Source organism: Saccopteryx bilineata, chromosome 1 (genome assembly GCF_036850765.1).
Source record: "Saccopteryx bilineata isolate mSacBil1 chromosome 1, mSacBil1_pri_phased_curated, whole genome shotgun sequence".
NCBI lineage: Eukaryota > Metazoa > Chordata > Mammalia > Chiroptera > Emballonuridae > Saccopteryx > Saccopteryx bilineata.
The window spans coordinates 142,233,266-142,254,036 of NC_089490.1; the positions used below are offsets into that span (position 1 = coordinate 142,233,266).

Here is a 20,771-nt window from a genome sequence, read left to right on the forward strand (position 1 = left end):
CATAGCTTGGCCGTGCTTATCTGAATTTATCATGATCAGCATCAGTCTTCAGAAACTTGTTTGTGCTGGTCTTATATACTGCTCACAAAAATTAAAGGATATTTTATGTTCATTTTGAAATATCCGCTAATTCTTGTGAGCAGTATATTTGTGCATACAACTGGTCATAGTATCATTGTAGAAGTAAAAAGAATATTCTATATTCTTTATGTTTTATTAGATATTAGATTATTGGATATAGATATAACTCTGTTCGGTCATTTTGGAGGGCAATGTGACTTCTCCAAGGCCATAACATTAGATAGATTCAAAGTTTCCTCAAACTTGCACAGTCCCCATCTTCCTTCCCAGAATTCTCTCTATTCTGTCATGCCTTGAATTTACTCTTGAATTTAAAATGTAGAATGGAGTGCTAGCTGGGTAGCTCAGTTGGTTAGAGCATTCTCCTGATATGCCAAAATTGTGTGTTCAGTTCTGGTTAGGGCTTATACAATAGCCAGTCAGTGAAATGCATGCTTCAGCAGCACATATATTGAATACTAAAACTGGAATGATACAGAGAAGATTAGCATGACCCCTACGCAAGGATGACATGCAAATTTGTGATGCATTCCATATTTTTTTAAAAAGCCAGTGTATGCATAAATAAATGAAACAACAGGTTGATATATTTCTGTCCCCTTCCTCTCTATAATCAATCAATAAATTTAAAAAATAATAAAATAAAATGTAGAATGGAACCCTGGCTGGGTAGCTCAGTTAAGAGTGTTGTCCTGCCTGACTATGCAGTGGCGCAGTGGATAGATTGTCAGACTGGGATGCAGAAGGACCCAAGTTTGAGACCCCGAGGTCTCATCTGGTTTGAGCAAAAGCTCACCAGCTTGGACCCAAGGTCGCTGGCTCGAGCAAGGGGTTACTCGGTCTGCTGAAGGCCCACGGTCAAGGCACATATGAGAAAGCAATCAATGAACAACTAAGGTGTCGCAACGGAAAAACTGATGATTGATGCTTCTCATCTCTCTTTGTTCCTGTCTGTCTGTCCCTATCTATTCCTCTCTCTGACTCTCTCTGTCTCTGTAGAGAAGAAGAAAAAAGAGAGTGTTGTCCTGATACGCCAAGGTTGCAGGTTTGATCCCTAGTCAGGGCACAGATAGGAATCAAGCAGTGAATGTATAAATAAGTGGAACAACAAATTTACGTTTCTCTTTCTCTCTGTCAATAAAACAAACAAACAAATAATCCTGTAGAATGGAAAAAGTATTTTGATGAAAAAAGAAATTGAAATGTCTTGGGTTTGGTTATTGTTATTCTCTTAAAAATGGATGGCAGGCCTGGCCTGTGGTGACGCAGAGGATAAGGCATGGACCTGGAATGCTGAGGTTGCCAGTTCAAGTCCCCTAGCTTACCTGGTCAAGGCACATACCATATCAGTTGGTGCTTCCTACTCTTCCCCTCCACCTTTCTCTCTCAAAAATTAATAAATAAAATATTTTTTTAAAAAATGGATGGCAGCCAGACCAGGCAGTGGCGCAGTGGATAGAGCATTGGACTGGGATGCGGAAGGCCCATGTTCGAGACCCCGAGGTCACCAGCTTGAGCTAGGGCTCATCTGGTTTGAGCAAAAGCTCACCAGCTTGAGCCCAAGGTCGCTGGCTCCAGCAAGGGGTTACTCGGTCTGCTGAAGGCCCACGGTCAAGGCACGTATGAGAAAGCAATCAATGAACAATTAAGGTGTTGCAATGCGCAACAAAAAACTAATGATAGATGCTTCTCATCTCTCTCCGTTCCTGTCTGTCTGTCCCTGTCTATCCCTCTCTCTGAAAAAAAAAAAAAAATGGATGGCAGACATAGCTGGCAAAAATATATATATTACCTGTTGAATTAGAGCTTATTTAACAAAATAGCCACCAAAATACTACTTTTAAATATATATAGCAAAAAGTACAAAAAGAATAGAAAAAATATATATTGAATATATAGCATATCTGATATATCTGACTTGTGAAGCAGTATACTCTGGAGTTATAAAAAGAATTTTTCTGTATTATTTTTGCTTTAACTCAAAATCAGTTTTGTTTTGCTCAAACTCCACTGTGTCACTGTTAGAACACTTCTCTGTAATGTCTCAGCTCCAGCCTTTGGTAAGAAAGCAGCTTGTTATATTGAAGGGGAAGAGAGAAGCCTGTTTTACTGGGCTCTTGACAAGGGCCTTACACATGTAGTCTTAGATTATGTGTAAAACCCTAGGAAGCAGGAAACACAGCCCCTACTTTGCAAATAAAACTGATGCTTGGAAACATTACACTACTTGCCCAAAGTCAGATCAGCCTGACTTCAGAGCTCATTTGTCTACCCTACTTCCTCAAAAAATCCATATCTGTGTAAATATCTTATGATTGCTGTTAACAGAAAATGCCCATATTTTTAGGGTATGTTCTGCAGCTTAATTTTGTGTGTGTGTGTGACAGAGACAGAGAGAGAGACAGAGAAAGGGACAGATAGGGACAGACAGGAAGGGAGAGAAATGAGAAGCATCAATTCTTCGTTACAGCACCTTAGTTGTTCATTGATTGCTTTCTCATATGTGCCTTGACTGTGGGCCTTCAGTAGACAGAGTAACCCCTTGCTCAAGCCAGCAACCTTAGGTCCAAGCTAATGAGCTTTTGCTCAAACCAGATGAGCTTGCGCTCAAGCTGGCGACCTCAAGGTCTCGAACGTGAATCCTCGGCATCGCAGTCCGACGCTCTATCCACTGCACCACCACCTGGTCAGGCAATCTGTGAATTTTGAACCTGAGTCCTCTGCGTCCCAATCTGATGCTCTATCCACTGCGCCACCGCCTGGTCAGGCCCGAAGCTTAATTTAATATTAAAAGTTTGTAGATGCTTAGGAATAGAGAATTTTGAAGAAAAAATAAATTTCATGTGTCAATCCTGATATAATAGACTTTCATACAAATAGTTCACATAGCTTTTCTTTAAACATTGAACTAGAATGTTTTCCAGTGAAAACAAAAAAAGGAAATTACATAAACACATCCTCAGCCTGACCTGTGCTGGTGCAGTGGATAAAGCGTCGACTTGGAATGCTGAAGTCACCGGTTCGAAACCCTGGGCTTGCCTGGTCCAGGTTGCAGGAAGTTGATGCTTCCTGCTCTTCCCCTCTTCTCTCTCTTGCTCCCTCTTTCTCTCTCCTCTCTAAAATGAATAAAGTCTTAAAAAAAAAAACCTTAAAAAAAAAAGCACATCCTCTGAGAACTCCTTTGAGAGATAGACACAGTGTTCTTTTTCAGTCCCTCATGATGCCACTTCTTCTTTTTTTTTTTTTTTCATTTTTCTGAAGCTGGAAACAGGGAGAGACAGTCAGACAGACTCCCGCATGCGCCCGACCGGAATCCACCCGGCACGCCCACCAGGGGCAACGCTCTGCCCATCAGGGGGCGATGCTCTGCCCATCCTGGGCGTCGCCATGTTGCGACCAGAGCCACTCTAGCGCCTGAGGCAGAGGCCACAGAGCCATCCCCAGCGCCCGGGCCATCTTTGCTCCAATGGAGCCTTGGCTGCGGGAGGGGAAGAGAGAGACAGAGAGGAAAGCACGGCGGAGGGGTGGAGAAGCAAATGGGCGCTTCTCCTGTGTGCCCTGGCCGGGAATCGAACCAGGGTCCTCCGCACGCTAGGCCGACGCTCTACCGCTGAGCCAACCGGCCAGGGCCGCCACTTCTAAGTTCATTGTCACATCTCTGGCAAATTGATTATATATTTTTGAGTAATTACATGCAGCCTCGATCTCTCTTATTCTGGGGGTTCATCACTGCACATTTAGATGAGAGAGCAGTGATCTGCTTATGTTTCAACAGAGTTTGCCTCACAGAATTCCTAGGGGCAGTTAGTTGCAGGTCAGGGTCAGGAGTAAAACTCAGTTTAAGACAGAGACAGCTGGATGCTTTAGTACCTTGCTATAAGGCTTAAGGTCAGTAAACCATAATAATATAATTCCCTCAGAAGTTTTGATGAATTTTCTAGATTACTTCTGCAAACCATGTTTAGTATACTCAGAACTCCTTATTCTCCATTTGGAGACTAGAATTTTTCAATCTCCTGTCCACAGATCGGTCTGCCAGAAATTTTGTGCCCGTCTGCAAAGGAGTTAACCACCCTGATGTATGAAGATTTTAGACCAAATGATCTTAGTTGAATTTGTTTATACTCGGTAAATTTTGGCAGTAATGGTCCCTGAAATAATTCTATTTTCATCAATCCCCAAGTGTAAAAAAAAAGGTTGAAAATCACTGTCCTCCAACATTCCATTTCTTGAGTGACTGAAATTGAACTCTGTGCCAATTTAGAATTTGATAACTTTTTTTGTGTGTGTGTGTATTTTTTCTGAAGTTGGAAACGGGGAGGCAGTCAGACAGACGCCCGCATGCGCCCCACCAGGATCCACCCGGCATGCCCACCAGGGGGCGATGCTCTGCCCATCTGGGGCGTTGCTCTGTTGCAACCAGAGCCATTCTAGTGCCTGAGGCAGAGGCCACAGAGCCATCCTCAGCGCCCGGGCCAACTTTGCTCCAATGGAGCCTTGGCTGCGGGAGGGGAAGAGAGAGAGAGGAAGGAGAGGGGGAGGGGTGGAGAAGCAGATGGGCGCCTCTCCTGTGTGCCCTGGCTGGGAATCAAACCTGGGACTCCCGCACACCAGGCCGATGCTCTACCACTGAGCCAACCGGCCAGGGCCTAACTTTTTTTTTTTTTTTTTAATGTTAACTCATTCACACCAGGTTTATTGATTTTAGTGAGAGAGAGGAGGAAGGGGAATGGGGGGGGGAGAGGGGGAGAGAGAGAGAGAGAGAGAGAGAGAGAGAGTCAGGAACAGCGAGCTGTTCCTGTGTGTGCCCTGACCGGTGATCGGAACGGCAACTGTGATGCACTTCCGACACTCTTCACAGAGTTAACCGGCAAGGGCGGAAAATTTTTTTTTTTTAAGAGAGATAGACAGACAGGAACAGAGACTGGGTGAGAGATGAGAAGCATCAACTTGTAGTTGTGGCACTTTAGTTGTTCATTGATATCTTTCTCACATGTGCTTTGACCAGGGGGCTCCAGCTGAGCAAGTGACCCCCTTGCTCAAGCCATCGACCCTTGGGTTTCATGAAAGCCAGCAACCTTTAGGCTCAAGCCAGTGACCATAGAGTCATGTCTATGACCCCTTGATCAAGCCAGTGACCCCATGCTCAAGCTGGTGAGCCTGTGCTCAAGTCAGCAACCTTGGGGTTTTGATACTGGGTCCTCAGCATCCCAGGTAGACATTCTATCCACTGCACTTCCACCTGGTCAGGCTAAAATCAATAACTTTTGAATAGGACTCTAGATTTTACATTTTATAAGAACGTACCAACTGATCACAATCTCTCTCTTGCTTACAATTTGGGGTTATCATTAAGAACGTGTGTTGTTGATCCTGACTGGGCGATAGCACAGTGGATAGAGAGTCGGACTGGGATGCAGAGGACTCAGGTTCGAGACCCTGAGGTCGCCAGCTTGAGTGTGGGTTCATCTGGTTTGAGCAAAAGCTCACCAGCTTGGACCCAAGGTCACTGGCTTGAGCAAGGGGTCACTCGGTCTGCTGAAGGCCCACAGTCAAGGCACATATGAGAAAGCAATCAATGAACAACTAAGGTGTCGCAACGAAAAACTAATGATTGATGCTTCTCATTTCTCTTCGTTCCTGTCTGTCTGTCCCTATCTATTCCTCTCTCTGACTCTCTGTCTCTGTAAAAAAACAAAAACAAAAAAAAACCGTGTGTTGTCTTGGGGCATAATAGTAAGGAACAAGCATTGAGTTTTAAATAAATTCTCCGATTTACGTAATTGGCAAAAACAGCTTAGTGAAGTCAAGACTAACATTCCCAAGCAGGGGAGACTGCATAGATGTAACTATGTCTCAACTCTGTGAATAAGAGCTGGGGCCAGAGCTAGTCAGTTAGTCTTTGAAGCTCTTCCCTGGGTACAAGAACACGGTCAGAGCTTTTGAGCAAGGGCCCCAGGCTCAGTCAGCATGTCAGGGATGCTCATTAGACTGCTAAACCTTCCTTTTCTTACTTACATGCTGGTTTACCCTTGAGTCTAAAAGGGGCTACCGGGAACAGAGAAGTGACCTGAACTTGGAAGGGTATCACCAGCCACTTAAATATCTCCATGTACAGCCTGACCAGGTGGCGGCGCAGTGGATACAGCATCGGACTGGGATGCGGAGGACCCAGGTTGGAGACCCCAAGGTCACAGCTTGAGCGTGGGCTCATCTGCTTTGAGCAAAACTCACCAGCTTGGACCCAAGGTCGCTGGCTTGAGTAAGGGGTCACTCAGTCTGCTGCAGCTCCACGGTCAAGGCACATATGAGAAAGCAATCAATGAACAACTAAGGTGTTGCAACAAAAAACTAATGATTGATGCTTCTCATCTCTCCGTTCCTGTTTGTCTATCCCTCTCTCTGACTCTCTCTGTCTCTGTAAAAAAAAAAATTAAAAAAAATCTCCATGTATGTATCTGATTCTTCCTGGACATGTGAGTTTCCTCTGCCTTGAGAATGGTTGTGGATATCCTGTGGTGATGTATTATACAAGGAAATTGAGAGCAGCTGTTTTTCTTTTTTCTTTTTCTTTTTTTGTAGGACCTGATATTTGTGGATTTGATATCAAGAAAGTTCACATCATTTTACATTTCAAGAATCAGTATCACTCAAATAAGAAACCAATCAGTTGTAAGGTACAGTAAATTATTTTATATTCAAATCAGTGATTGTGTTAATTCTTGTCAGATGACAATGTAAGTTTAGAGAAAATAATTTTGATCTTAAAATATTTAAGTGAGCCAGGGATGGGTCTTAGCAAACATACCCCTATCCTTGCTTTTCCAGTTTAGCAGGCTTATTAGAGACACTTGTCCAATACTTTGGTTCCCTATTGGGAGGGCACATTCACTTTTACTGTGAGCTATGACATCGATTTATAATTTGCCCCATCAAGATTACAACAGGATGGTCACATTTTAGCTATCCCCACCATCATTAGTGAATGAAGTATTCTTGATTCCATTCCTTTATTCCTGAACAGTAATCTGAAGGAATTATTCTTCAAAATGCCAACATCACATTTAAAAATAGGAATATTTCTAAAATGAAAGCACACACTCTTACCCTTTGACCCTGGGTATCTGTGAAAATGACTTGTTAGGTCTTAAAGCCCACTTTATAACTCAATGGCCTGGCCTGGGGCTTCTATAGAGAGGCAGACTGTGTTAAGTCCCTGGCATGTAAGCCTGTGGAGCGGAAGTATTTTCACCAATGTTCCTCCCCTCAGTTGAATATAAGCACCAGGAAAGCTGGAACCTGTCCCTTGAGGCACCCTCAGATGCCACAGCTTTAACATTGGAGGCTTCTGTGAATCTGGATGAATCTGGGCAGGGGCCCAGGTGTGTTTTAAGGTCATTGACAGTGTGGAGCCTGACCAGAGGTTGTGCAGTGGATAAAGCATCGACCTGGGACTCTGAGGTCCCAAGTCGAAACCCTGAGGTCACCAGCTTGAGCACAGGCTCTTCAACTTGAGCGCAGGGTCACCAGCTTGAGTGTGGGATCATCAAGATGATCTCGTGGTCACTGGCTTGAGCCCAAGGTCACTGGCTTGAGCAAGGGGTCACTGGCTTGGCTTGAGCTCCCTGGTCAAGCAACCAGTGACTCAACTATGAGTTGATGCTCTTCTCATCTCTCCCCCTTTCTCTCTCTCTCTCTCAAAAAAAAAAAAAAAAAAATAGATCATAGACAGTGTGGTATGGAAGCATCTATAACTGTCCCTTATTCAGTCCTAACCCAAGCAGGGGGCAATAGATCTCTTTACAAAACCCCAGTGAGTCTGCATTGGTAGCACAGTCCCTCTTGGGGTCCCATCTACTGATGTTGTGATTCACTTGGATTATGAGCTCCTCCTCACCCCATGCCCACCTTGGCTTGGCAACCCACCCATGGGGCAGCAGGAAGCTCACGATCCAAGTCTTCCTCACCCCACTTTGTATTTGGACCAAAGGGCAGGTCTTTACAATTATTTCCCAAGAAATTGTTCAGTTGCACATCAGGTGTGTGGGAGAGACACTATGGAGGTTGTGAGGTCCAGCCCAGAACATGCCTGGGAGGCCAAAGCATAACCACCTGGGATCAACAAGCCTTCAGGGCCCAGAAAGACAGTCACAGACTGATGACTTCCTCAGAATTTTGCTGCTGTTTCTGCAACCTGTTTCTAACAGTAAGACACATAACCCTGGCCAGATAGCTCGACTGGTTAGAGAGCCATCACAAAGTGCAGAGGTTCTATTCCTCAGTCAGGGCACATTCAGGAGCAGCTTGATGTCCTGTCTGTCTCCCTTCCTCTCTCAAGAAAAGGAAAGAAAAATAAGATACATCTATTGAAGAAGCACTAATTCACAGCAGCTAGTCAGCATTCTGGTCTTCCCAGTGAGGAGTACTAGTATTCTTTTTATTAAAAAAAAACCCTATGTTATTTATTTTATTTTTGATTTATTGATTTGGCATATACAAGCACATTAATCTGTTCCTGTATATGCCCTGATCGGGGATTTTACTGGTGACCTCTGTGCTTCCAGATGATGCTCTAACCAACTGGGCTATCTGACCAGGGCTGAGTACCAATATTCTCATGGAGGTTCTTATTCATTCTGTGATGCTGGAAAGGAAAGGGTGAGAACCTCTCCTGTAGGCAGTGGTCAGCCCTCAAGTCTGAGCTACATGTTAGAAATATAGCTCAAATGTTCTGGAGAGGGTAGGTGGAGGGACGGGGAGATCACCAGTCAGGGAGACGAGTGAGATTGTCAGGCCAAGGTTGACATGGTTGTGTTTTGAAAAATAACTCAGGAGCAGGATCTGAAGGACTTTGTGATGTTTGCAATGTGTGTACCAAAGATGTGGACAATAATTCTCAACACTATTCCTGTTCATCAGGAAGGGAAACAAAGACTAAAAAGGGGGCCAGGATAGATTGGGGAGTTGTGTTTGAATGGTTGGCTGTGACATCCAGACTGAGTTGTCAGTAAATTGTTGGAAACTGGGATCTGAAGCTCAGGCTGCTGGTTGGGATTAAAGATGCCTTTTGGAGCCATTTGCATAAGTGTGGGAGAGGATATGATCTCCAGGAGGCTCTTCTCCGGGAGTCACATTCTGGGGGCCCCAACATTGGCACTAGGGAGCCCAAAGTCTAAATTGGGAAAGGAGGTTGAGAGAAAGGCCAGTGGAAAGCAGTGGGAGAGCACTAGCAAAGTGGGTACTCAACTGTCACACCAAGCAGACTGTAGTGTCTATCCTGGACAGAGCCATTTGCCACTGCGTGGACAGCAGTGGCCTGTTTAGTAGGGCAGAATAGACAGGAACTGAAGAGGTCTTTAGCTTTGGCTGTTGGCCGGGAGAGAATCCTGACACAGACTCTTTAAGATGCTGGGGCAACAGCTCCTAAACCTAAGCATGTCAGTGTCCCTGGAGGGCCTGTGAGAATGACTGGAGGGTCCACCAGGTCCTGACGCAGCAGGTCGGGCTTACCTGGGCACATGCATTTCTCAGTGACTCTGATGCTGGGGCTGCACTTTGAGAAGCCCTGCTGGAGTATATGGTGCAGGAGTCCTCTCTGTTGCTGACAGGCGGGCATGTCCTGGGCACCCTCAGCCTCCCCAGGCACCCATCACCCACCTCCCACTTCTCTTTAATTGAATGTTTGTTGAATGCTTTTTTTGTTTCTGACCCGGGGCTTTAACCGTGACCTAGAGAGACACTGGGCTTGCTCTCATGAAGCTTCAATTACTGGACAGCTCAGAACATCAGAAAGTTCTCCCCGGTGTTAGAAATAGAGTGGATTTCATTTGGAATCTTTCATAATATAGAACAGAAAGTGTGGTTTTGCATATAACTTTTTATAAATAGCACTGTTGTCCCATGGTTTACACAAACCATTGCATCATAACTGTCTGTGGGAGTATAATGGGAGCTAGAACTTTGCACAGAGGGAATTAGCCCAAGAAAATGCTGTTAGCCCTGGCTGGATAGTTTCGTTGGTAGTTATGCACCAGCCTGAAGCATAGAGGTTGCCAGTTCGATCCCCGGTCAGGGCCCACACAGGAACAAATTGATGTTCCTGTGTCTGTCTCTCTTCCTCTCTGGCTAAAATCAATCAATAAAATTTTAATAAAAGAAAAAGAATGCTGCTAGTAGCAGTGTTCTACAAAGGGGTGATTCTTCTGTAGGATACCCTGTTATAGTCCAGTCAACCCCTATTCCTAGAATCTTTCTTCTTGCTGTGTATAACAAGTCTTTGATTGATGAGAATTTCAACACGTTTAGGCCTGCCTTGAAACATCTTCTTGTTATCCTTTTCTTGCCTAAAATGTGTAGGTTGATGGCTTTACACACCTCTACACTCTGATCTTAAGACCAGATCTCACTTATGAAGTGAAAATTGATGGCCTAACGATCGAATCTGGTGGCATTGAATATGACTGGAACTTAACATCACTGAAGAAGATGGAGAAGGCTTCAGCAGCGTCTAAGGACTGGAAGCAAGAGGAAGAGCACAAATCCCAGGTGTGAATTTTTCCCAAACAACTAGAATTTGTGCAAGCGAAGTTTGTAAGTACCAGGTTCTAAAAGATTGCTGCATAGCTGGTAATCATGCTGACAATATCATAATGATCAAAATACTCTCTCCAGCACATTTGTGCTGAAACTAGCCATAGATCTGTATGCCTCGAGGTATTTTCAAAGAGTTTTATAATATTTTAGATCAAAGCAAGTAGCCTTTGTTCTTTTTAACCAAGGTTAAATGTATCAGCAACCTTTTTTAAATGATTTTTTTTTGTTATTCAGTATTTGAACATAAAATATTTGGGGGGGGGGCTCACACATGTGGCTGGTGACCAAGATCAGTTAACATAACAACTGTATGAATTCCCTAGGGGTACTGTAAAAAAGCACTATGAAGTAGATGGCTTAAAGGACAGAAATGTATTGTCTTATACGTAGTTCTTCTTTTTTTAAAAAAAAGGCAGAGATAGACAGAAACGGAGAGAGATGAGAAGCATCAATCATTAGTTTCTTGTTGCGAGTTGCGACTTCTTAGTTGTTCATTGATTGCTTTCTCATATGTGCCTTGACCGTGGGCCTTCAGTAGACCGAGTAACCACTTGCTCAAGCCACCGACCTTGGGTCCAAGCCGGTGAGCTTTTTGCTCAAACCAGATGAGCCCGCGCTCAAGCTGGTGACCTTGGGGTCTTAAACCTGGGTCCTTCCGCATCCCAGTCCGACACTCTATCTACTGCGCCACCGCCTGGTCAGGCCTTATATGTAGTTCTTGAAGCCAGAGTGGGACATCAGTATGTCGGCAGGGCCACATTCCCCCTAAGGTTCTAGAGGAGGATCCTTCCTTCCTTCTTCCAGCATCTGTTGCCTTTAGGCATTCCTTGGCTGATAGACACATCACTCCAGTTTCTGGCTTCAATGCCACGTGGCCTTTTCCTCTTCTTGTGTTTCTTCTATCTCTTATAAAGGTATTTATCATTGGATTCAGGGTCCACCTGAATAATCCAGGTGATCTACCTTGAGATCCTTATGTTAATTATATCTGCAAAGATCTTTTTTTCTAGCTTCTCAGATTTATTTATTTATTTTAAAGATTTTATTAATTGATTTTACAGAGAGGAGGGGTGGGGAGCAAGAAGTATCAACTCATAGCTGCTTCCTTTAGTTGTCCATTGCTTGATTGTGATATGTACCTTGACTGGGCAAGCCCAGGGCCCCAAACCAGCGACTTCAGTGTTCTAGGTTGCCACTCTATCCATTGTACAGACCAGGCCAGATTTATTATTTTTTTAATTAAAAATTTTTTTATTTATTAATTTTAGAGAGAAAGGAAGGGAAAGAGAGAGCGAGCCAATTGTTGTTCCACTTATTCATGTATTCATTGGTTGATTCCCATATGTGCCCTGACCAGGGATTGAACTCACAACCTTGGTAAATCGGGATGACACTCTAACCAACTAAACTATGCAGCCAGGGCTACAAACACCCAAATTGAGGATGTGAGCAAATGCTTTTAGAAACTCCCACTAGAGCAACTTTGTTTTTCAGTCTGTTATTTTGTTGTGACATTTTGTTTTGAACATCAAACTGTGCACCAAAACATGAGCCACTTATTTGAAGACAGCCATCTTTGCCGCAACTGAGAGTACTGGGTTGATGTTTACAATTAATTTCTGACAACTTATAACTTACTAGTGGCATTGCTATCTAATAATTAAATACTTCATTATAAACCCAATATAATTATTAAATCAAAATGGCATCTTGCTTGTTTAGACTATTAAATTATTTGGGCCCTGGCTAATAATTGGCTCAGTGGTAGAGGGTCCGTCTGGTGTGTGGATGTCCTGGGTTTGATTTCTAGTCAGGGCACACAGAAGTGACCATCTGCCTCTCTACTCTATCCCTCCCCCTTCTCTCTCTCTTTCTCTTCTGCAGCCATGGCTTGATTGGTTTGAGTGCATCTGCCCCAGGTGCTGAGGATGGCTCCTTGGAGACTCTCCCCAGACACTAAAAATAGCTTGGTTGCCAGCATGACCCCAGAACGGCAGAGCATTGGCCCCAGACAGGGGTTGCTGGGTGGATCCTGGTTGGGGCACATGCAGGAGTCTGTCTCTCCATCTCCCTTCCTCTCACTTGGAAAAGGTGAAAAAAATTTTTTAATTATTTGGCAATTCTTTTTTTCCATAGGTAATCAAAAGTTAAGTTCAAAAAAAAAAGTTCCATGAATTCGGAATTAATCGAGTTAAATCAATGAGCATGCCTTCAGATTAGGGTAAATCCCCAATCATATAAAGTTTTTTCATAATTTCTCAAGAAAAATAATAAATAAAGCAGTTTCCCTTTCCCTTTCTTACCTTAAAAAGAAACCAAAAAAGTTTTCACCTGGAAAGAGCACTTACTTTAAAAACAAGGCACAGAATGGCAAAGAAACCCTGCAACCTCCCCTTCCCCAGCAGTTTGGGTGGAGTCATTAGCCCACAGGGGGCTAATCAAGCTTTCAGAAGCTCCTTTTTGAATTGTGTTTTATCCTGTGCTCAGTTCTCTGTGAGATCCTAGTTCATTATGGTGGTAGGATCTGATAACTCAGGATTCTATGAGGGAGCCCACAACTCAGATTGAATTGTAACCATTTTCTGGATCCCACCACATCAGTGGCTCACCCTTGCCTTTTGGGCTCTGGGCACAAAGCAATAGGAGAGGTGACTAACTTCCATGTATCGATTGTTGAGAAGTTACAGAGTATCATGAAAAAGTGGCTAAGTGAAAAGCATATACAATTTTGTAGTTCTAAAAGAGAAAACACCATTGTTCATGAGTTTTAAGCCGTTATATGTTTGTTTATCTTTTATTGATTGATTTTTAGAGAGAAAGAGAGAGAAACATTGATTTATTGTTCCACTCATTTATACTTTTCATTGGTTGATTCTTGTATGTGCCCTGACTGTGAATCAAACCCATAACCTTCTCATTCTACAATGCCACTCTAACCAACTGAGCTACCAGGCAGGGCATACCTTTATATGTTTATCTGAATATTAATCCAGAACAACATTTTATCATCCATTATTTTATTCAACAACTATTTATTCAATACCTACTAAGCCATATACATAAGTATGTAGACATGTGTATGTATGTATGTGTGTACAAATATGTATGTATGTTTATCTATATATTTATATATATTATACATAAATATGTATATATAAATATATATATATATTTGTGTTTATATATCTATAAAAGGACTCAATAATAATTGCTTTTCTCCTGCTATCCAGGTAAATCTTGGGACATTTCTTAGTTGCCCAGCCTTTCTCTAGAACAGTGCATGTGTGACTGTGATGTAGGACAGACTTACCCGAACCAGCAGTAAATGTGTTGGTCTCTCCCACCATCACTTTTTGTTCATCCTTTTCCCGTTAGCCATTATTTCAGGTTTTCCACACTGCTGTTCCTCTCAACAGCGTGAGGGAAGTGTTGCAGTCACACGGGTCGGGTGGGGGCTTTGGGAGAATGTCTCAGCCCTCAGTGGGATCTGGACCCTGAGCTCTCAGCCCTCTGTGGGATCTGGACCCTGAGCTCTCAGCCCTCTGTGGGATCTGGACCCTGAGTTCTCAGCCCTCAGCTACAAAATTGAGAAGGAGATGAGGAAGCAGCGACCTGGGTCACAGGCCTGTCCCTGTATACTGGTAGCTAAGAAGTTCCTTTATTAAATCTGAGAATCAATTTTTTTTTCCTTACACATATTTTAAGGACTGGGAGAAGCATTTTCTGGATGCCAGTGCCAGCAAGCCCAGCGACTGGAACAGTGAACTGGACGGGGACTGGCAAGCGTCAGTGCTGCAGAAGCCTCTATACCGGGTGCGTGGTGTCTTCTTCCTGTGACACCCTCGGGCTCCCCCTCACCTGCAGCATCACTGGGGCCACTACATGTGGTTTGTTATTACAGGATGACCTGAAACCAGAAGGTATTGATAAAGACGTTTGGCTCCATCAAAAGATGAAAAACACCAACTATTTCACAGAATACGATCTCTCAGAATTTGAGAATATTGGTGCCATCGGGCTGGAGCTTTGGCAGGTTGCTTTGTTGTTGTTTGTTTGTTTGTTTTAATTGATTTAGAGAGAGAGAAAGTGAGGAGCACAGGAGCATAGATCTGTTCCTTCTTTTTTTTTTAAAGAATTCATATTATTTATTTATTTATTTTTTACAGAGACAGAATCAGAGAGAGGCATAGATAGGGACAGACAGACAGGAATGGAGAGAGATGAGAAGCATCAATTATCAGTTTTTTTGCTTTCTCATATGTGCCTTGACCGTGGGCTTCAACAGACTGAGTAACCCCTTGCTCAAGCCAGTGACCTTGGGTCCAAGCTGGTGAGCTTTGCTCAAACAAGATGAGCCCGCATTCAAGCTGGTGACCTCGGGGTCTCGAACCTGGGTCCTCAGCATCCCAGTCCGATGCTCTATCCACTGTGCCACCACCTGGTCAGGCATCGATCTGTTCCTGTATGTGCCCTGATCGGGGATCAAACTGGCAACCTCTGTGCTTTGGGACAATGCTTTAAACAACCAAGCTATCTGGCCAGGGCATGGTCACTGGCTTTTAAAGTTGCTTTAGCTTAATAGCTCTGAACGTTAGCCTAAACTCCTTAATTCATATAGCTGGCATTCCTTGAACTTCTGCTGTGTGCCTGGAACCCATACCTGGACCTGAGACATATAGCTATGGCCAAAACGGATGAACTTCCCAGCCTTTGAGCACTTCCTATCTGCCTTCCTGCCCCCTGGGAACTGGTTGCTCATCTGCTTCGAGCTGACCTGTGGGTCCATCAGTTTTAGGATGAGATTGGAGATTCTGATGCAGCAGGTTTGGGGTGTAGCTTGAGATTTTGCATTCCTACCAAGCTACTGGTGCTGATGCTGCCAGTCAATGGCCCACATGTTGCACAGTATGGTTCTCGAGCTGAAGTTTTCAAACATCACTGAGTGCTCGAGGCATTGGGGCTCCCAGACCAATTAAATCAGCATCCCTGAGGCTAAGTTCAGGCATCAGGAGTTTCAAAATATTCTTGGTGATCCCAATAGGCAGCCAAGTTTAAGAACCAGTGCCCTGGAGGGAAGGGGCATTCTAGAAATGGGTTTAAGCATGTGCTGCTTTGAGAGCTAATCATGGTGACAGTACTGAACAAAATACTATTGTCTCTTGGTGGAAACTTGTTACATTTCTCATATCATCTGCAGGTGAGATCCGGAACCATCTTTGATAACTTCCTGATCACAGACGATGAAGACTATGCTGAGGATTTTGGCAAGGCCACCTGGGGTGAAACCAAGGTACAATGAACATAATGAACTTTTTTTTCATTATTTATTTATTTCTGTACTTGAGTCTAACTTATAAAAGGGCTTGATGAATTTTTGCTAATAAACATCCCACCCAGATCAAGACAGGGAATGCTACCAGAGTTCCAGGGTCCTCCTCCCAGCCCCTCCCTGCCAGCACCCAACCCCAAAGGAACCACTATTCTATCACCGTAGATTAGTTTAACCTCCTTTTGAAATTCATATAAATGGAGCCATCTAATATTTACTTGTTTAGGCAGTGTTCTGAGATGTATTTATATTACCACATGTAGCAATAGCTCATTCTTCCTGTGAGACTATTCCAGAAGGTATGTATCCATTCTCTGTCAGTGCAGCTTTGGGTGGCTTGTAGCTTGTGGCCTAATGCATTAAGCTGTTAGAATCTTCATGAATATGTCTTTTGGTGAACACAAGCCCAGGAGTGGACAGGCTGGGTCACAAGGTCCCTCACGGCCAAACAGTTTTCAGTGTGTCATCCTATTTTACATTCCCTGAATTTTCTCATTTAGGCTCTGAGGCCTCCTTTTTTTTTTTTTTTTTTTTTTTTTCCTGAAGTTGGAAATGGGGAGGCAGTCAGACAGATTCCCACATGTGCCCAACCAGGATGCATCCGGCATGCCCACCAGGGACGATACTCCGCTCATCTGGGGCTTCGCTCTGTTGCAACCAGAGCCATTCTAGCACCTGAGGCAGAGGCCATGGAGCCATCCTCAGCGCCCAGGCCAACTTTGCTCCAATGGAGCCTTGGCTGAGGGAGGGGAAGAGAGACACAGAGAGAAAGGAGAGGGGGAAGGGTGGAGAAGCACATGGGCGCCTCTCCTGTGTGCCCTGGCCAGGAATCGAACCCGGGACTCCTGCACGCCAGGCTGACGCTCTACCACTGAGCCAACAGCCAGGGCCTGAGGCCTCCTTTTATTGCCCATTCACTGGTCAGCTGGGTGAAGACAGGGACCCTTGTGCTCTGGGAACAGAATAAAGGGGGTGTTCATTTATTTCCTGGGGCTGCTGTAACAAATCATCACAAACAGACTGGCTTAAAACAACACAAATCTATTCTCTCAGAATTCTTGAGGCCAAAGTCCAAAATCAGTATTAGTGGGCTGAAATCAAGGCATTAGCAGGGTTGCGCTCCCTCTGGGAGGATCTTTCTCTTGCCTCTTCCAGCTTCTGGTATTCCTTGGTTTATGGCCACATCACTAATCTGCCTGTCTTAATGTGGCCTTCTCTTCTGTGTGTATGTTTCAAATCTCTCTGCCTTTCTCTTATGAGGACACTTCTGATGGAATTTAGGCCCACCTGATAATCCAGGATAATCTCAATACGCATAATTTTTTCTTTTTTTTTTTGTATTTTCTGAAGTTGGAAACGGGAAGCAGTCAGACAGACTCCCGCATGCGCCTGACCGGGATCCACCCGGCACGCCCACTGGGGGCGATGCTCCACCCATATGGGGCATTGCTCTGTTGCAACCAGAGCCATTCTAGCACCCGAGGCAAAGGCCATGGAGCCATCCTCAGTGCCCGGGCCAACTTTGCTCCAGTGGAGCCTCGGCTGTGGGAGGGGAAGAGAGAGACAGAGAGGAAGGAGAGGGGGAGGGGTGGAGAAGCAGATGGGCGCTTCTCCTGTGTGCCCTGGCCGGGAATCAAACCCGGGACTCCTGCACGCCAGGCCGACACTCTACCACTGAGCCAACCGGCCAGGGCCTAATTTTTTCTTTTTTAAGCAAGAGAGAGAGAGAGAGAGGAACAGACAGACAGGAAGGGAGAGAGATGAGAAGCATCAACTTATAGTTGCAGCACCTTAGTTGGTCATTGATTGCTTCTTGATGGAGGTGGTGCTCCAGCTAAGCCAGTGACCCCTTGCTCAAGTCAGCGACCTTTGAACTCAAGCCAGTGAGACCATGGGGTCATGTCTATGATCCCACGCTCAATCTGGTGAGTGTGTGCTCAAGCCGGCAACCTTGGGATTTCAAATCTGGGTCCTCAGCATCCCAGGCTGACCCTGTATCCACTGTGCCACCATGTGGTCAGGCTCAATGCATGTAATTTAATCCCATTTGCAAAGACCTTTTCCCCATATAAGGTCACATTGATAAATTCTAGGGATTAGGACCTGATACCCTTGGAGGCAACCTCTTTTTTTTTTTTTTTTTTTTTGTATTTTTCCCAAGTTAGAAACAGGGAGGCAGTCAGACAGACTCTCGCATGTGCCCGACTGGGATCCACCCAGCATGCCCACCAGGGGGTGATGCTCTGCCCCTATGGGGTGTTGCTTCGTTTCGGCCGGAGCCATTCTAGGGCCTGTGGTGGAGGCCATAGAGCCATCCTCAGTGCCCAGGCCAACTTTGCTCCAGTGGAGCCTTGGTTGCGGGAAGGGAAGAGAGAGACAGAGAAGAAGGAGAGGGGGAGGGGTGGAGAAGCAGATGGGCGCTTCTCCTGTGTGCCCTGGCCAGGAATCAAACCCAGGACTTCCACACACTGGGCCGATGCTCTACTGCTGAGCCAACCAGCCAGGGCTGGGAGCAGCCTCTTCGTTAGCTGCCCTGAGCTGGAGTGGAGGCTTTTAGAAGGCAGGGACAGATTGCACACTAACAGCCCCAAGGAAGCTGAATCCTTGACCATCTAGGTCAGGGGTAGTCAACCTTTTTATACCTACTACCCACTTTTGTATCTCTATTAGTAATAAAATTTTCTAACCGCCCACCAGTTCCACAGTAATGGTGATTTATAAAGTAGGGAAGTAACTTTACTTTATAAAATTTATAAAGCAGAGTTACAGCAAGTTAAAGCATATAATAATAATTATTTACCAAGTACTTTATGTTGGATTTTCGCTAAGTTTGGCAGAATAAATCTTTATAAAACACCTTACTATAGTTAAATCTATCTTTTTATTTATACTTTGGTTGCTCCGCTACTGCCCACCATGAAAGCTGGAACGCCCACTAGTGGGCGGTAGGGACCAGGTTGACCACCACTGATCCAGGTCTTTGTTTCTTTTTTTTTTTTTTTTGTGACAGAGACAGAGAGAGGGACAGATAGGGACAGACAAACAGGAAAGGAGAGAGATGAGAAGCATCAATTCTTTGTTGTGGCCCCTTAGTTGTTCATTGGTTGCTTTCTCATATGTGCCTTGACCAGGGGTCTACAGCAGAGCAAGTGACCCCTTGTTCAAGCCAGTGACCTTGGGCTCAAGCCAATGACTTTGGACTTCAAGCCAGTGACCTTTGGGCTCAAGCTGGTGAGCCTATTCTCAAACTAGATGAGCTCATGCTCAAGATGGCGACCTCGGGTTTTTTGTTTTTTAATTAATTAATTAATTCATTCATTCATTTTTAGAGAGGACAGAGAGAGGGAGAGAGAGAGACAGAGGGAGAGAGAGAAGGGGGGAGGAGCTGGAAGCATCAACTCCCATATGTGCCTTGACCAGGCAAGCCCAGGGTTTCAAACCGGCGACCTCAGCATTTCCAGGTCGACGTTTTATCCACTGTGCCACCACAGGTCAGGCTGACCTCGGGGTTTTGAACCTGGGTCCCCTGTGTTCCAGTGCCATGCTCCATCCACTGCGCTACCACCTGATCAGGCTAGGTCTTTGTTTCTTTCTGTAGAACCCAGAAAGGGAGATGGATGCCATTCAGGCCAAAGAGGAACTAAAGAAGGCCCAAGAGGAAGACGAGGAGGAACTGCTGATGGGCAAGTTTAATGGGAAAGAAAATAAATTCAGGAGATCTCACAGGAGGGATGAACTTTAGTTATCCCCACCCCAGATAAAGATGACCAGTAAACCTTGTTTTCACTTTAATCTACATTTAAAAGCTCAAAAGTCTACACGTGGTAATATGTCCAATTTGTTCTTATGCTTCTTGGGGGTTTCCTCAAGCCCTGCCCCTGTGCATGAGCTGTTTCCTCTGGACAAACCTGAGTGCTGGAAGCCAGAGGCTGGTGAGAGTCTGCCCAAAAACCTGATGCTCTTTTCTTAACACCCCCAAATGTTTTATAAATAAAAGTTGGTAGAACCTATTTTGAAAAAGGGCAAATGATGCCTTATTTCTTTGGTTTGTAAATTACTAATAACATATGAGAAAATTTTCTAATATGAAATCTTTACACAACATCTTCAGCATGGCTCTGCGTGCTCTATTGGTATCCCAATCATTTTGGAGAAATCCGGCCTCATGAACAGACATCTGATGTGCTATGAAGAAGCTGATGCTTTCCATACTCTGTGACTCAGTCTTAATTATTATTATTATTATTTTTTACAGAGACAAAGAGAGAGTCAGAGAGAGGGATAGATAGGGACAGACAGACAGAAGCATCAATCATCAGTTTTTCGTTGCGACACCTTAGTTGTTCATTGATTGCTTTCTCATATGTGCCTAGACTGTGGACCTTCAGCAGACCGAGTAACCCCTTGCTTGAGCCAGTGACCTTGGGTCCAAGCTGGTGAGCTAGGCTCAAACCAGATGAACCCGCACTCAAGCTGGCGACCTTGGGGTCTTGAACCTGAGTCCTCTGCATCCCAGCCCACAGTCCAACGCTCTATCCACTGCACCACCGCCTGGTCAGGCCAGTCTTAATTATTTATTTATTCTTTTTTTTTTTTTTTTTTAGAGATGAGAGAGAGAGAGAGAGAGAAAGAGAAGGGGGGCTAAGCAAGAAGCATTGACTCCCATATGTGTCTTGACTAGGCAATCCCAGGGTTTTGAACTGGCAACCTCAGCATTCCAGGTCGATGTTTTATCCACTGCGCCACCACAGGTCAGGCACTCTGTGAC

The 20,771-nt window shown here is 44.6% G+C and overlaps 1 protein-coding gene and 1 non-coding gene across 4 annotated transcripts in view; both read left to right on the forward strand.

Moving 5' to 3' along the window:
• Positions 1–20,018, forward strand: part of CALR3 (calreticulin 3) — a 30,371-nt gene extending 10,353 nt beyond the window's left edge. For 2 of the 3 annotated variants that reach the window (XM_066253299.1, XM_066253301.1), the window contains 6 exons: positions 6,664–6,758; positions 10,438–10,626; positions 14,380–14,487; positions 14,576–14,707; positions 15,872–15,964; positions 19,602–20,018. In XM_066253299.1, the coding sequence (XP_066109396.1) occupies positions 6,664–6,758; positions 10,438–10,626; positions 14,380–14,487; positions 14,576–14,707; positions 15,872–15,964; positions 19,602–19,745 (761 nt within the window). In that variant the 3' untranslated portion in view covers positions 19,746–20,018. The remainder of the gene's footprint in view (positions 1–6,663; positions 6,759–10,437; positions 10,627–14,379; positions 14,488–14,575; positions 14,708–15,871; positions 15,965–19,601) is intronic. The other variant, XM_066253300.1, reaches the window with a different exon arrangement.
• LOC136321641 (U6 spliceosomal RNA) lies at positions 520–622 on the forward strand. The gene has a single exon (XR_010728786.1). It is a non-coding gene; the product is annotated as a U6 spliceosomal RNA (small nuclear RNA).
• Positions 20,019–20,771: the final 753 nt, after the last annotated feature.